We start from the raw sequence: 15,386 nt of genomic DNA, 5'->3' as shown, positions 1-15,386 counted from the left end.
AAACCCCCTTTCTCATGTGCCCTAGGGTTGTAAGCATGTGATTGAACTTGTTGCATGCAACCCATTTCGTTTTCTTCCGTAATCTAGCTTCTATTGGGTTCTAAGATTCGTTTTCTATCATCAATTGATGATTTATAGGTGATTCTAACATTTTGAGAGTGCAAGCAAGTGGTCTAGGGTTCCTACTTGAGCTTGGTTGTCTACACTAGAGGTAAGGGGAGCTAGTTCTACTTTTGATTTTACTGTGTGGAGTGAATGCATGATAAAATTTGTAGTGGTTTGTGGTGGAAGCATGAACTTGGTTCTAGCTAAACTTGAAATGCATGTATGGAAGTGTGTGTTATGTGTATTTGGTGATTGATGTCTATAAACTGTTTGGAATGACTTAGAATGATGGAATTGTGTATGTTGGAACTGTTTTAGCGTGAAAATTCTATGGTAGTGCTGTTAGAAAGGAAATAAAGTGTCTTTAGGGTCAATTTTAGGCCATTTTAGAGGAAGTGAGGTAGGGATTTTGAGTAAATGAAGGCTGCAGTGTTCCTGGACTGTTTGGGCAGCCTAGACAAGTCCATTGTGACTTGTTAGAAACATAAGAGTGGTCGGAAACATGTTCCAAGTAGTAGAATCAAATTTGGGTCCCTAAGTTGTTGAAGTTAGTGTTTTGGAGCTGAAAGTGAACTTTAATCACTTAAAAATGGTAGTAGGAATGCTTAGAATCAGTTGGACAAGTTTAATTAAGTCTAAAACGAGAATTAAGAGTCTAAGAAGTTGAGAAAAGTGGTTAGAAATGGTCAAAGGGAGGTTCTGTTACCATTCTGCAGAATTCTGCATAATTCTGCAGAATTCTGCAGAATGCGCAAACTGACCGTTCGTCCATGTCGGATTTGAACGCTCGGTCATGCCATGTGCTGAGTGACGTTCGGTCAAATGTTGGTTTGATTAGCGTTCGTCCTTGTCTGGGGAGCGTTCGGTCTTAGGGGATGATATTAACAGCGTTCGGTCATTGGTTTAAATAACGATCGCTCAAGTTATGGTTTAGTAACGATCGCTCAGGTGTTGGTTAGTAGCGTTCGTTCAGTTGATGGTTTAATTAGCGTTCGGTCAGAGGTTGAATTAGTAGCGAGCGTCCATAAGTAATAGCGAGCGTTCATGTTGGTGGCGTTCGGCCTTGGTTTAGTTGCGATTGTGAGCGTTCAGCCTTAAGTTTGTATTCTTAGGGTTGAATCTTAAGCGTCCGGTCTTGATATTGGTTAGTGATCGCTAGCGCTCGGTCTTCATGTTTGATCGTTGAGCGTTCGTCCAAACAAAGTCCGCCCAAGGGATTTTGACGTTCGTTCAAACAGTGTCCGACCAATGGGTTTTGGACGTTCGTTCAAACAGTGTCCTCCCAAGGGCTCTTGGCGCTCGTCCAAATAGTGTTCGTCCAGTGGTGATATTTTCTGTTATGTTTTCTCTCATTCCAGTAAGTTATGTTATTTAAATATTTCGGTTACAATTTATGAATGCATCTTCATGTGATCCAGATTGGTTGAAAGTGTATGGTTATAAGTGGTTTATGATGTACATTGTTGATCCAAAAGGAATATCATAAGATTTAAAATGGTAGGATTGAATCGGAAATTTAGATCTCTCGGTGGGATCAGTTAGTGTATTGAATGAATGTAAGAGGCTTCCATATGGGGGGTTATTCCTAACACTCCAACGGTCTTTCATTCTCACTTAGAGAGGATTGACGCGTGTGGTGGGAGTAGTGGGAGGTCCTAGGGTAGACGCTATCACTGGAGGTCTATTCCGCGGTAACGGACTAGCCTTGTGTATGGTCGGGTGGAACCCCTCGGCAATGGCTTTGCAAAGTAGTAGAGGCCATCACAAGTGCACAACCCGCCCTAGCTCTACATACATTCTATGTCCGGACGTGTCTAGAGTCTTAACATGATAGGATGCTTGTCTTGATGAATTTTATGAAATAAATGCTTATGTTTATGATGACTAAGGTCACTACAGGAAAAAGCGTTATTATCGACGGTTATTTACCGAGGGCCTTTAGACCTTCGGAAAAATTTTGTGGACATAATATACCGAAGGCATGTAGGCCTTCGGTAATGTCAGTTATAGGTTAAATCAGAAATTTGGGTTTTTTTGCCCCAAATTCTCAAATTTCAGAATTCCCCCTCTCCCCTTCTCTCGTCTCCCCAATTTTAGAGATCCCTCTCTCCCCTTCCCTGTCTTTGCCCTAAGTTGAGGTTGGTCACCGTAAGCCATTGTTGTGTTCCTAACGCGGAGGTGGGTTCGTTGGTGGCTAGGGTTCGTGGCGCTTGCGGTAGGGTGGTGACTCGTGGAAGTTGGCGTTTACGTCAGGAGTGGTGGCGGTCAGTCGATTCAACATTGCGGTTTCACGGTGCACGTTTGGTGGTGTGGATGTTGATGGAGGTTCGTTGGTAGGTGGCGCTCTTTCATTCCCTGCTCTCTATTCCACCACTGCTCGTCGTGCTCAATTGCCACAAGAAAAGGTCGTGTTTTTGTATGATGTGAGATTAGTCTTCAACTTACTGACTAGTTGTACTAATGTAATGTTGTTGTATCCTGTGTTGAGTGCATAATTGCTTGTGGTAGATTGTATATTAGATTTGGGTTGTATGTGAGGATGTTGGCTGGTGCATACTTCATCTTGGGTGTGAATGCTTTAGTAGTGAGTAAATGTTATTTGATGAGTGTTGCCTGTATGTGATATTACAAAGTGCCTTTGTACCTGTCGTGGTGCCTCATTAACCTATTAAGGGTGTCTCTATTGTGCATCCTTCCTGTCTATTCTAGTGGTTATTTATGGGTTAATAGTTAGTGTATTTATGGATTAAAGTTGACTGAAATTAACTAGATGCTATCTTGGGCAGTTTATTTGGAGACTGGTACAATTTTGATTGGTGACTGATGTTTTTTATTTCCTGTTTCTTAGAGATAAGAAATATAAAAGTGAATATGTGTACTATGTTCTACATGTACAATGATGATAGAATGTGGAATGATTGGGTTAAATCGTGTAAAATTGTTGCTGGAGTCATGAAATAGATGTTTTAAATGTGGAAGTGATAAATGCCAAGATTTAATCCATGTGTATTGTAATAATGTGCTTGAAAGTGAAGAGAGCATGGTGCTGTGAGCAATATTGCGTTATTGGAATGTTGTCCTGTCACTTTTAAATGCATTAAATCAATTGATGGATGATAATCAAATGATAAATGTTGTAGTATAGGTAAATAAAACTGAGTTATAGGTAAGTTTGAATAAAGTTGCATGATCGATGTACTGTGTCTCTTTATATGTATAGTTAATATAAGTTGGCTATGGATGCTTTGGTTGTGTGTGATCGGTGCAATCATAAATGTTGTGAGTACTATAATATGACATGAATGGTTAATCTTTGGATTTCATATTAGATGCTACACATCAGTTATTGTGACTGCATGAACTCTGTTGCTGAATAGGATAATGTTGACCATGGAATTTGAAGGTTATTTCATTTGGAAGTGGCAATGAATTTGGGCAAGATTAATAACCTATTGAAAATTATTCCAGTTGTTGAATGGTAGATACTAGGTTTAGAGGTATGTTTGAAAAGTAGTAAGTCGTTGGTGTTAAAAAAAATTTGAATTAGCCTAGATGATGTGGGCCATATGGTGGGATTAATAGGACATTGACAGGGGAGGGATTTTGGTACGTTGGAATTAATAAGGGGTGGGACCCTTTGTGTACTTATGATGATATAGATTTAATGTAATTAATAAAAGGCCTAGGTAAGTACGTAAACAAATGAGGTTGATGATAGAAAACGAATCTTAGAACCCAATAGAAGCTAGATTACGGAAGAAAACGAAATGGGTTGCATGCAACAAGTTCAATCACATGCTTACAACCCTAGGGCACATGAGAAAGGGGGTTTTCTTACCGGTTCTGATTAGAGAAATTGATCGACTAAGAGCAAGACCCGCAACTTTGTGATCGTTGGGGCAGCACCTAATCGAGAATTTAATGGTTCAGTGTGAAGAAGGGAAAGGGAGAAGATATAGGGGGAGGAGAGAGCTTGCAGGAAGAGGAATGGTTTCTCAGACAAGAGGAATGAGTTAAAAATCAATGTTTCAATTTTTATTTTAAAGTACTCAACCTCTCATCTTTTGCCACTTGTCATCCCCTTTTTGCTGACTCAAATCCAAGTCCTTACACAGATTCTGCAAAATCTCACCATTTTGTTTCAATAACTTTAGTAGAAAATATCATTTTTTTTTGGAAGCGAAGAATATAAAGCAAGTGATCGTTGGGGCAGCACCTAATCGAGAATTTAATGGTTCAGTGTGAAGAAGGGAAAGGGAGAAGATATAGGGGGAGGAGAGAGCTTGCAGGAAGAGGAATGGTTTCTCAGACAAGAGGAATGAGTTAAAAATCAATGTTTCAATTTTTATTTTAAAGTACTCAACCTCTCATCTTTTGCCACTTGTCATCCCCTTTTTGCTGACTCAAATCCAAGTCCTTACACAGATTCTGCAAAATCTCACCATTTTGTTTCAATAACTTTAGTAGAAAATATCATTTTTTTTTGGAAGCGAAGAATATAAAGCAAAATAAAACAAAATCCAGCTGCTTATGTCTCATCTTTGTCTCCTTTTTGTCTCTGCCATAGATTGACCTGAGGATGGAATACGTCAGCCCAGAAGGACTTCGACTCGATGGTCGCAGACCCATGGAGGTACAGCTATTATTTTTTTCTTGGGCTTTTTTTTTTCCTCCTTTTTTTCTTCACTTAATATTCATTCCAAAAAAGGTTCCTTTAGATCTTTCAAGAATACTCATGAAGCGTATGAAATGCGGAGTATTAATAAATAATAATATCCTACATGAATTCTTACATAGTCATGAATTACTGAAGCTTTATGTTAATTAGTATATATAAGATCTGCAGATAGTTCTGCATATGGGTTATACATAGATGAGCCATGCCATGGGTAATGGAAATGTGTAAGGGCACATTTTGAACTGCAAAAAAACATATAAACAGATTAGAAGCAGTCAATAACCTTAGTTCTGATAAACATTAAAACCTATCACTTAAAAGCTACAAATGTTGTAGTTTGCCAAATGATAAAAGTAAGAAAATGGAGGGTTCTAACCCTAAGGATGTCTAACCAACCTTTTTTAGTGAGATATATGAACTTGGTCCTATGACAAAATGAGCTAATTGAAAGCAGCATTTTAAGGTCTGGCCTATGGAATTCAGTCCTATTTAACAGCTGTGATTTGGACATGATTTTGGGATTCGACTATTTAAAATGAGGAGATGCACTTTAGAGGATAAGGTGAAGTTATTACTATTTATTAAAAATTTAGTATTTAAGAGTGTGATAAAATATATGTACATGTATAAGAAACTATGAAGTTATTAAAATCTCAATGACTATTACTGCAGTTTATCCTCTAAAGTGTTATTCCTTCACTGCAGAGGATCTAAATCTATGATTTTATATTTCTTTCTCTACTGATCTTTTGCCTTTAACTTTTTCTCCTCTCTTTATGGTATATTGTAGATGCGACAAATTCGTGCAGAAATTGGTGCTGTATCCAAAGCAGATGGGTAAATGAATTTTAGCTTTTTAGAAAATTAAGTTGTGATATCATTTGAAGCATTTGACCATAAAGTTTTTTTATTTTGAAAACAGTTCTGCCATGTTTGAGATGGGTAATACAAAAGTTATTGCTGCTGTCTATGGCCCTAGAGAGGTACTGTTTAATTATTTACCTTGCTAATGAAAATTTGTCTATGTAATTTAAGGATTGTTAACTATCCTTTTTCAGTGTTAGTTGGTTTAGACATTTAAAAAACTTTGATGTTGTAGTTGAGCTTTAGATGATTTGCTGTTTTTCTTTAGTAACTTCTCTGCATTTCAGGTGCAAAATAGAAGCCAAATAACCAACCATGCTCTGGTAGTTTTTCTTTTTCTAAGTTTTGTTGTCTGTATTTATATGAATTGTAACAAAAACTTAATTGTTGCTTATGTGCAATGTATGTCTATAGGTTCGGTGTGAGTACAGCATGGCTAATTTTAGCACTGGAGATCGCATGAGGAAATCAAAGGGTGACAGGTTTTGCTCATTTACTTGCTTTTGTTTAACTTCCTATTCTTTTTGACCTTTCACTTATTTTTTATATATTCGTAGTTTTATACTTATCAAAATGGTATTGGAGCATAGACTACTAGGATGATAGTGAATGTTGCATTAGTAGAATCTATCTTAAGAGTGCCTTGTAATTTGTAAATTGGACTTTTTGATCTTTTTACTGAGGTAAGAATTTAATAGCAATGGTGGTAATGCATGTTTAGACTTTTAGAGTATAAATTTTGATTATTAATTAGTAATATATATATTATTAATTAGTAATATATATATATATATATATATATATATATATATATATATATTGCATTCGTTCATGTGATACAGTATAATTTTTTGTTTAATCTTGCATTCATAATTTTCTATGTAACAACTATCTTGCTATCCACTAACGTATTGTAGTGTTTTTGGGGCTGGCTGCTCCATGCCTTTGATATAGCTGACTACAGGCTCAGCAATGGGTTATGTATCATAAAACAATGAAAAGCTTAACCCCATGCACCCTTTTACTGCCTTTTCTCATTTTTAATCTTTTTTGCAAGCTTTGACTTTTTTGAGTAATCTTTGGCCAAAACTCACTGAATAGTTTTGAATGGCTTAACTATCAATGTTTGCAGATATAAATGTTATCCTGTTTTGCTTTTCCTTCATAGTTTTAATATGGTTCTCATTGTAAGGTTCTCTTACAGAAGGATAATAGGATCACTTCTTATTTTTTACTACGTGATTTGAAGTTCTCATTCTACAGGAGATCAACTGAAATTTCCCTGGTTATTCGGCAAACCATGGAAGCATCTATATTGACACATCTATTGCCTCGATCTCAGGTTTTATTACACATTAAGAACTTATTTTGTCATGTGCTTTGCTTTCCCCTAGTCCTCCCTAATGTTTTACTTATTAAATTTGCAGATAGATATATATGTCCAAGTTCTCCAAGCAGATGGAGGTAACTAAGACTTGATAATGGGATCTTGTGATTCTCTTCTGTCATTGCCATTTTATTTTCTCTCTTTACTCATTTAATATGTACATTAATTTTGGGTGATGTTGACATGTCTTTTATAGGAACTAGATCTGCTTGTATAAATGCTGCAACTTTGGCCCTTGCCGATGCTGGGATCCCTATGCGTGATCTTGTAACATCCTGCAGTGCCGGATACCTTAACAGCACAAGTCTGCTTGGTATATATCTGTATTTACTCTAAATTTGAACTGGCTAAATACAAGTGTGGTATGTCTGTTTTGTTTCTGTCTACTTCTGATGCACGGGCTGCCCTAATTATTAAAGGTTTCTGAATGTGTACAGATTTGAACTATGTAGAAGACAGTGCTGGAGGTCCTGATGTAACCCTAGGAATTCTGCCAAAGTTGGATAAAGTAACACTGCTTCAGGTTAATTCATGTCTTGTTATTTTCTCTGTATCTATTGTGTAGTCAACCAGGTAAATTAGTTCAACAGAAAGGAAAACTTTTTATTGCTCTCTCAGTCATTGGTACTCACGTAGTAAAGAGTCTGGTGGTGTTGAAGCTGTAATTCCTCTTCCTTCAAAAACTGTTCTTGTTATTAGAGATTTTGGAGAGAACAGTAGAGTTTTAACCCTTGATTACTCGAGGGAATAGGTGCATGTTCGGAAATCCCCAAAAGAAGCTTATCTAAGCTCGCCTCAGATTTAACAACTTAATAGTTTGCTGTACACATGAATCTTTTTTCAAATATAAGTTGTTTTTTAATCAACAGATACTTCTTACGAAGGTTCCTGATAGAGTGATTTGCTGTTGTACCCTTTGATGGAGTTATGTTATGACAAATCTTCTTTTTAGTCTGAGTTAATGTTTGATCAAGTGTAACTTAATTTTCACTAGTATCATACTTGGTAACTCTTTATTTGGAATTCCAGTTCAGCATCTTTTACTTTTTTAGTTGCAGATCTTTTGTTGATACTTTAAATTTTGACTGAAGAAATATAGTTGATATATTCTTTCCGCCACCTTATTATAGGATGAAATTCATGTATGGTCCACAAAACAGAGAGGGAGGGTAACTTCATTTGATGGGGCTGGCATAGATTTTTTCCAATGACAGTTTATCAGTCAGTTTATTGCTCTCATTCTTAGATTGATATTATGGAGTTAAATTTGTTTCGAACACGTGCCACTATGTAAAGGCTGGTTGAGATTGTGAACCTTCAAAGTTTTAATCAGAAATTTATTACTATCATTATTATGAAAAGCATGCAATGCTTTTCTTTTCTCATCCAGCTTATTTCATTCGTTCACTCCCTGCCATATTCCGTAGTTTAGAATGGAAAAGCTCCTAGTTTAATTTTATTTGCACTAATTACTGTTGTTACTGTCTATAGATGGATTCTAAACTACCAATTGACATTTTGGAAAATGTTATGCAACTGGCAATCGAAGGCTGCAAAGCAATAGCAAACTACATTCGAGAAGTAAGAACCTGCTGACACTTTTGTGATTATACTAAGAGGAGTCCAAACAAGTTTTACATTAATTTCACTGCTTAAATCCTGTTTCTTTGTTGGCTGACAGATTTTGCTGGAGAACACAAAGCAACTGGAGTATCGACGAGGTGTATAGTTTTTATAGCAGAAATGATGCTATGATTATTATTACCTGTGGTCACGGTTTTCCAGATTTGTAGGTCCATTCTTTCAGCATTTGTGCTTTTTTTTGGTTATGGAGGAGAATTCTCTTGTATTTACGTGGAACAATTTTGTTTTTAGCATACGGTGCTGAATAAAACGGAAAATTGTTGTAGAATTCGTTTCTCGTTTCTGTCACCTTATCACTATGAATAAAAGGTAGCAAAATTATGATTTATTTTGGGACCACTTTCTGAATTTCCACCAATCCCCCAAAATAAGACGTGTAGAATGGAACTAATGATCTGACACTTCAACGAATGAAGAATTAATGATTGAAGTTAGAATCGAAATAATCATTGGGTTGGTGGAGTGTGTGTACATGGTGATTGCATCCTCAGAAAAAGCAATGACATCAGTATTGACAATTTAATTGCTAACTAATTTCAATGGTTAGTTTCCTAAATTTCCTTTTTGGGTACGATACAGTTTGATAAAGACAGCTTTGGTGTTAAATGTTTGTATTGCAGTTAAAGTCTTGATATAACGAGTTAAACTGATTAATTATGTAAATATAAAAAGTAAATAATTTATAGTAATTTCTAAATCCTGGTAAATATAAAGTAATTTAATTAAGTTAACATTTTTTTATTTCTTTTAAATACGTATGCTAGAGCGGAATACTGAAGTTTTTTGGTAGAGTTGAATACTGTAAGTTTGAAACATCACTAATACAGATTTAGAAGAAAAAAAAGTATTTGAAGTAATAATATTGTATGGAAAAATGTTAATTTTTCTGGGAAAAAAATTTCACAGAAAAAGTTAACCTGAAAGTTAATGATCAAGAGAATTTTAGGATTATTTCTATGGTAAAGGAAAGTATTTTGATGGTTGAGTTTGTTTTCAACTAATACCAGACTTCATTAAAAAATATATTATAATACTAACTATTTATAAAAATAAGTTTGAAGTTATGAGAATTATGAATGGAGAGTGATATAACGAGAATATAATTGAACACAAAAATTTTACCTCTTAAAAGAAACCACTGGTAAATGATGAAAAAATTAAGATAATTATAAGTGCAGATGAACATATGAAGCTCAGTTGGAAAAAAGTAAATACCGATTCATAGTTTGAATAACCAACCGCAATGTCTCGAATCTCAAGCAGGAGAAGTGCTATTGCTTTTTGACGCACCACTTTTGACCCACTTTATTGAATACAGACATGAATTCAATTACATCACAGTCAACATCAGAATTCTTGACAATGTCATTCAATTGTAAACATCATTTATAATAAAAATATTGACTTCTAGATTACTTTAAAAGCCATTTATAGCATAATTCAGCCAACTAACCATGAAATAAAAACAGTGAGAGTATACAAAATTTATGTGAAGGTTATTGAATTATGCACGTATCACTGTAAAATGGAAAATGCCAAAAAAAGATGCATGATCACATTGTCCACTAATCACTCGTTTTATCTCTGTCATGAGAGGCAGATCATAGCCGTAACCATCCAATATAAGCAAATTGGAACACCAAAGCTAAATTATCCATGCCGTGGAACATATCATCAAATCCATGGAGAGAATAAACTCGGCACCAACTCAACAAATCTAATGCTTAAAGAAGGAGCATCCATAGCAGAACGGAAGGAACCAACTGACTAATGACCTGGTAACACTTGAAAGCCATTCTCACAAAAAACATAGGCCTCTATAAAGCACTATTTCTAGCCTAAGATCATAACAACATAAAACCTGACACTCCTACTGAACAGCACTATTTCTACAACTAGATGCTGCTACATTGCTGGATGTAGTAGCAGCATTAACTCAGACCCATTTTGTACAATTCCTCAAAGACCACTTCACGGTCACTGCAAAAACTTGATGGCACAACTGATAGCTGCAGCCGACCGGTCCATACCTGTGTGGCCATCACTTCATATCTTCTTCAGATGATTTTAGCACCAGGTCAATGAAGGATTTCCCACTGGAGTCATTCCCAGGAAGAGGAGGAGGGTTTTCATCAATTGCCCACATTCTATTTCTTGCAAAACCATGCTGCTCCAGCGATCCACAGTTTCCAAACTGTGAAACAAATTCAGCTCAAGATATGTAAGTATGCATGTTACAAGTTATATAAAATGAACGTGAAAAGGAATAAGCTTGCCTGTGGAAAACACATGGGAATTCCTCCTCGAATTGCTTTTGGAGCCTTGAAAATTGCCTACAGATAATGGAAAAGGAAACAAAACAGTTAGTTATTACTACTTGCCTCTTTAAAAAGTATAATTGATTAAAGTTCTGTGTTCCTACAAAAGCATCAGTTAAGAAGTTGGTTTTGCCGTCAAAGTTTTTCATTATACCAGTATTCAACCCCAGTGGTTCCAAAGGACAAAAGCACTACAATGCACCATTCTTCCCTGTTTTTCTCTTGCATCGATGTGATTGATGGACAGCATAGAATACTATGATTCATCAAAATCCAAACTCTTCTTAAATTTATTGATTATTTGGGCCAATGCCCTTCACATGCCAGTTGCAATATAATGCAGATTATCCTAAAATGAAAATGTTCAGAAAGCAAGATTATGAAATATTGACATGTTTTCCTTATCAGCGCTGACAACTAACAAAATTCATATAATTTAAAATGTACAAATTGATTTTCAATCAAAATTGAAAGACATACCTTGCTGCTTGTGAATAGAAGTTCTTCCCCGTGCTCATTCCGCCATGAAGTGACCTGCGCCCCATGTAAGCTTACCTAATTTCGAGAAAAAACAGTTAATCTAAGTAATCGTAGTAATTAAATTACTCAAACTACAAATATCTTTACAGACCAAGTTATCCACATCAAGAATTCGCATTGGATGTCATAGTAAATTTTAAAATCATAACTTTACCAAATGTTAAAACCGACACCAGTTTTGCAATGAACAATTTCTCACCCGTGCCGAAGAACACCTTGGGGTCCGAAGCAGAACTTGATCAATTCCATTCCAGTCCTTTGTAATTTCAGTTGCTGCTCTATAGTCCCATACGGCTGCAGAATGCCCCATTCAAATTAATGCAGATCCTCAATTTCTTCAGCAAAATCCTATTAAGCTTTTCAAATTCGGAACATGCAAATGCCAGAGGATTGAAGGGGTCTCCACCTCACACCTATACCGTAACAAACACGTGAATTAGCCTCCTCGTCAGTTAAATCCAAAATCCCAACACCCAATTTCACTGAAAATTTCTTCTCACTGGTATGATTCAGATCTACGGAACAATAGACCTATTTAAACAAGAATCTGGAATGTGTGATAGAATTCCACGAAAACTCCAGAAAGCCAAGAGCAGAAACATTACACTGAACATTTAGCAATTGAATACCAATCTACCTGGTACACATCCAAACATGTCCTTAAAACTTGTCAGATTCACAGCAGAAAAAGACAATTAAACACTGAAAAAACATAATAACTATCAGTAAATAAATAAATCACGCACGCATACATACATATACATACACACACATACATATATTACAGCTGTAATAAAATTAAAATTTTCTTTAATATAAGCAGAATACAATCACCATAATTTCTTCAGGAAAATTCAAATTAAGGAAGAAAAATGTGAGAACCTGATTAATTAAGCACTTAAATCCACACTCTGATCACCATTTATTACACCTTGCCACGTCAAAACCCACTCACTTCCACTCTGCATGCGCCTGCCATGTCTCACTGAGGGAACGTTCCAAAAACGTTAGTGGAAAACAAGTGGCATGCAGAGAATGGACGTTTGTCCTGCGTGGGAAGAGAAAAATATTTTCTGGAAACCTCTTCTCCATTCCTTGCATGTTTCATCTTCTTCCCAGAAAATCTGAATTCAAATCCTCCAGCTTCTCTCTAAACTCTTTTCATCTTCTCTCTAAGATCACTTACCACCAGCATCTTTGCTTCCATTTCAGAAACCGTAGGATCATTCACGGTGTTGTAAGCTTTCATTTGAACCGAACAAGTTAGAATTCTGTGACTGGTAAGTCTTCATCTCTGCACTTCGTTCATTCAGTTCATGCGAACCAAAATTCTGGTTGCATGCGTGGGTTAGGGGTCTGATCTGTCTACGATTTTGGTGTATTAGATTAAGTGGAAGTTGTTGAGTAAACTTCTGGATAGAAAGCTGTGAGAGCAAGAGTGAAACCCTAGTGTTTCGGCTGTAAGGTCGAACCCTGCAAAAACACACGAGCTTACTGTTGAAGGCGGACGACGAATACTGAGGCCGAACGGATGAATGGTCTCGAACGCCGGGCGGACGACGATCACGAACGTCGGAAACGGGCGGACACTTTCAGCTGGATCCCACGAACCGAAGCAAGCTTCACTGGCGGGCGACATCAATATGGACGATTACTTTGTGCTCCAAAGCGGGCGGACGTCCTCCAATCCGGACGCTCGCTCTCTGCACCAAGCTGGACGGGCGTCCTCCACTCCTGGCGGATGATCCTTGCTTTCAGCTCCAAGCTGGGCGGGCGTCCTTCCTCTCCTCGGCGTTGCTCCAACCTCCCAGTTGGGGAGGGGCCGGGTACCTGCTAAAGGCACTCCAACGCTCAAGTCAGTAATATGACAGAGCGATTGTGATGCGTGTATGCATCGTTATCAAGTTAGTCCAGAGTTCATACCTGAGACCTTTATTTATAGTGAGTTGTAATGGGCTTTTACCTTTTGGGGGCCTCGGAACGGCCCAATAATACCTTAATCTTCATTAAGGACTTTAACGCGTCATTAGCATTTAACCGTGTAATCAGCAAAGTGCGTCGGTTGGGCATGATGGTCGGTTAGGGATGTTACCCTAGGTGGGCGTCCAGCTCTTGGGCGGACGTCCACTCCTTGGGCGGACGTCTAGCTCTAGGGCGAACGTCCAGCTCTTGGGCGGACGTCCTCTCCTTGGGCGAACGTCCAGTGCTTGGGCGGACGTCCACTGCTTGGGCGAACGTCCTTCTTGGGCGGACGTTCACTGCTTGGGCGAACGTCCTTCTTGGGCGGACGTTCCATATTGGGCGGACGCTCCACGTTGGGCGGACGCTCCACATTGGACGGACGCTCCACTTTGGCGAACGTCCTTCTTCTTGGGCGGACATGCCAACCTTGGGCGGACGTCCACCTCTCAGATGGTTGGCCGCTCGCTCGGTCCTGATTCCTGGGCGGACGTCCTTGGACGGTCGTCCGGTTTCTAAGGGCGGACGGTCCAGACTATTTGGCGGACGTCCGGATTACTGGGCGGGCGTGTCTTATGCCGGGAGGACTATCAGTACATAAGCCCCCGAAGCCCGAGCATAATTTTATTGTGCGAAGGGGTTGTCCGTGCCTGGATGGGCGTCATTTTGGAAAACCGCTGGATCCATGCAAACTCGGACTAATGTTTATTTGGGCATTCGGTCTTTGGTGCTTGACAAGGGTTGTCGCTCGTCATTTTGAACGGACATGCCATCTTGGGTGGACGTCCACATGAGTGGACGTCCGTCATGACTGCCATCTTAGGGCGGATGTCCAAATGGCTGGACACTCGGCCAGATTGCCATTTTTGGGGGGCGGCCTTGTTAACCGTTCGCTCAGTCTATGTTGGGAGGACTTATCAGTATATAAGCCCCCCAAGCCCGAGCGTAATTTGATTGTGCGAAGGGATTTTTTAGATGGTCCCCGAATTGTTGGGTCCATGTGGAGGTCGACTTGGCGTGCCCTCCATATGGAGGACAAATGGCCGGAATGTTGATTGACGTCCTCCTACTCCAGATTGGTGATGAATGCCAGATTCGGCTAAGTTACGGATGGCCGGCTTATTCCTGAATGCCATATTTGGCTAAGTTACGGACGGCCGGCTCTTTGATGAATGCCAGATTTGGCTAAGTTATGGATGGCCGGCTCTTTGCTGAGTGCCAGATTTGGCTAAGTTATGGATGGCCGGCTCCTTGATGAATGCCAGATTTGGCTAAGTTATGGATGGCCGGCTCTTTGCTGAGTGCCAGATTTGGCTAAGTTATGGATGGCCGGCTCTTTGATGAATGCCAGATTTGGCTAAGTTATGGATGGCCGGCTCTTTGATGAATGCCAGATTTGGCTAAGTTATGGATGGCCGGCTCTTTGATGAATGCCAGATTTGGCTAAGTTGTGGATGGCCGGCTCTTTGATGAATGCCAGATTTGGCTAAGTTGTGGATGGCCGGTCATTTGTTCCGTCGCCCAACCAAGCTGAGAGTTGTTCTCGTTGGAACACTCTTTCACCAGCTTGGAGTTTGGTAGGGCGGACGGTCCTTTGCTCCGTCGCCCAACCAAGCTGAGAGTTGTTCTCGTTGGAACACTCTTTTTCACCAGCTTGGAGTTTGGTAGGGCGGACGGTCCTTCGCTTTCTTGCCCGGCCAAGCTGAGAGTTGTTCTCGTTGGAACACTCTTTTTCACCAGCTTGGTCTTACTGGGATGGACGGTCCTCCGCTTTCTCGCCATTGTTGACAGTTACCTGCACTATGAAGGGAACATAGCGAATTTCAAGTTTAAAGAAAGATGTGTCCGTACCTTGTAAGGCCGAAAATATGCTATGGCCAAGTGGCCGAGT

At 38.8% G+C, this 15,386-nt stretch overlaps 2 protein-coding genes across 9 annotated transcripts; one reads left to right on the top strand and one right to left on the bottom strand.

The window, feature by feature from the left end:
- The first annotated feature begins 2,052 nt into the window (after positions 1–2,052).
- LOC148198982 (exosome complex component RRP41 homolog) lies at positions 2,053–8,778 on the top strand. Of its 5 annotated transcripts, none has more exons than XM_088111405.1 (12): positions 2,053–2,528; positions 4,673–4,738; positions 5,574–5,620; positions 5,706–5,766; positions 5,935–5,970; positions 6,062–6,129; positions 6,911–6,989; positions 7,075–7,111; positions 7,231–7,347; positions 7,472–7,557; positions 8,526–8,615; positions 8,716–8,778. In XM_088111405.1, the coding sequence occupies exons 2-12, from the start codon at positions 4,685–4,687 to the stop codon at positions 8,761–8,763; spliced, it is 723 nt and encodes a 240-aa protein (XP_087967531.1). In that variant the 5' UTR covers positions 2,053–2,528; positions 4,673–4,684; the 3' UTR covers positions 8,764–8,778. The 5 variants fall into 5 exon arrangements, with proteins under 5 accessions (XP_087967531.1, XP_087967534.1, XP_087967533.1 ...); XM_088111406.1 differs by having other exon boundaries at positions 2,062–2,510; positions 7,487–7,557; XM_088111404.1 differs by having other exon boundaries at positions 2,062–2,510.
- A 1,377-nt stretch (positions 8,779–10,155) lies between these two features.
- On the bottom strand, positions 10,156–12,361 carry LOC148198981 (putative glucose-6-phosphate 1-epimerase). Of its 4 annotated transcripts, none has more exons than XR_015785595.1 (5): positions 11,943–12,361; positions 11,736–11,830; positions 11,477–11,551; positions 10,955–11,345; positions 10,156–10,872 (listed from the first exon to the last, which is right to left on the bottom strand). XR_015785595.1 is itself a non-coding variant. In XM_088111682.1 (5 exons), the coding sequence occupies exons 2-5, from the start codon at positions 11,844–11,846 to the stop codon at positions 10,720–10,722; spliced, it is 396 nt and encodes a 131-aa protein (XP_087967808.1). In that variant the 5' UTR covers positions 11,847–11,949; positions 12,037–12,361; the 3' UTR covers positions 10,156–10,719. The 4 variants fall into 4 exon arrangements, 2 of the variants coding, with proteins under 2 accessions (XP_087967808.1, XP_087967807.1); XM_088111682.1 differs by having other exon boundaries at positions 10,955–11,011; positions 11,736–11,949; positions 12,037–12,361; XR_015785594.1 differs by having other exon boundaries at positions 11,736–12,361.
- Between the last annotated feature and the right edge of the window lie 3,025 nt (positions 12,362–15,386).

The sequence above is a fragment of the Vigna umbellata genome, chromosome 4 (genome assembly GCF_029865625.1).
Source record: "Vigna umbellata cultivar VRB3 chromosome 4, Vumbellata_1.0, whole genome shotgun sequence".
Taxonomy (NCBI): domain Eukaryota; kingdom Viridiplantae; phylum Streptophyta; class Magnoliopsida; order Fabales; family Fabaceae; genus Vigna; species Vigna umbellata.
The sequence above is the reverse complement of the archived record's forward strand: the minus strand, read 5'-3'. Positions and strand labels throughout refer to the sequence as shown.

Coding starts and splice junctions, on each gene's coding strand:
- LOC148198981 (XM_088111681.1), bottom strand. CDS start 11,846: ATGGGGCATTCTGCAGCCGTATGGGACTATAGAGCAGCAACTGAAATT. Junction 11,552..11,735: donor CAAGGTGTTCTTCGGCACGG/GTGAGAAATTGT, acceptor TCTCGAAATTAG/GTAAGCTTACATGGGGCGCA. Junction 11,012..11,476: donor TTCTATTCACAAGCAGCAAG/GTATGTCTTTCA, acceptor CATTATCTGTAG/GCAATTTTCAAGGCTCCAAA.
- LOC148198982 (XM_088111405.1), top strand. CDS start 4,685: ATGGAATACGTCAGCCCAGAAGGACTTCGACTCGATGGTCGCAGACCC. Junction 7,348..7,471: donor TAACAGCACAAGTCTGCTTG/GTATATATCTGT, acceptor GAATGTGTACAG/ATTTGAACTATGTAGAAGAC. Junction 7,558..8,525: donor ATAAAGTAACACTGCTTCAG/GTTAATTCATGT, acceptor TACTGTCTATAG/ATGGATTCTAAACTACCAAT.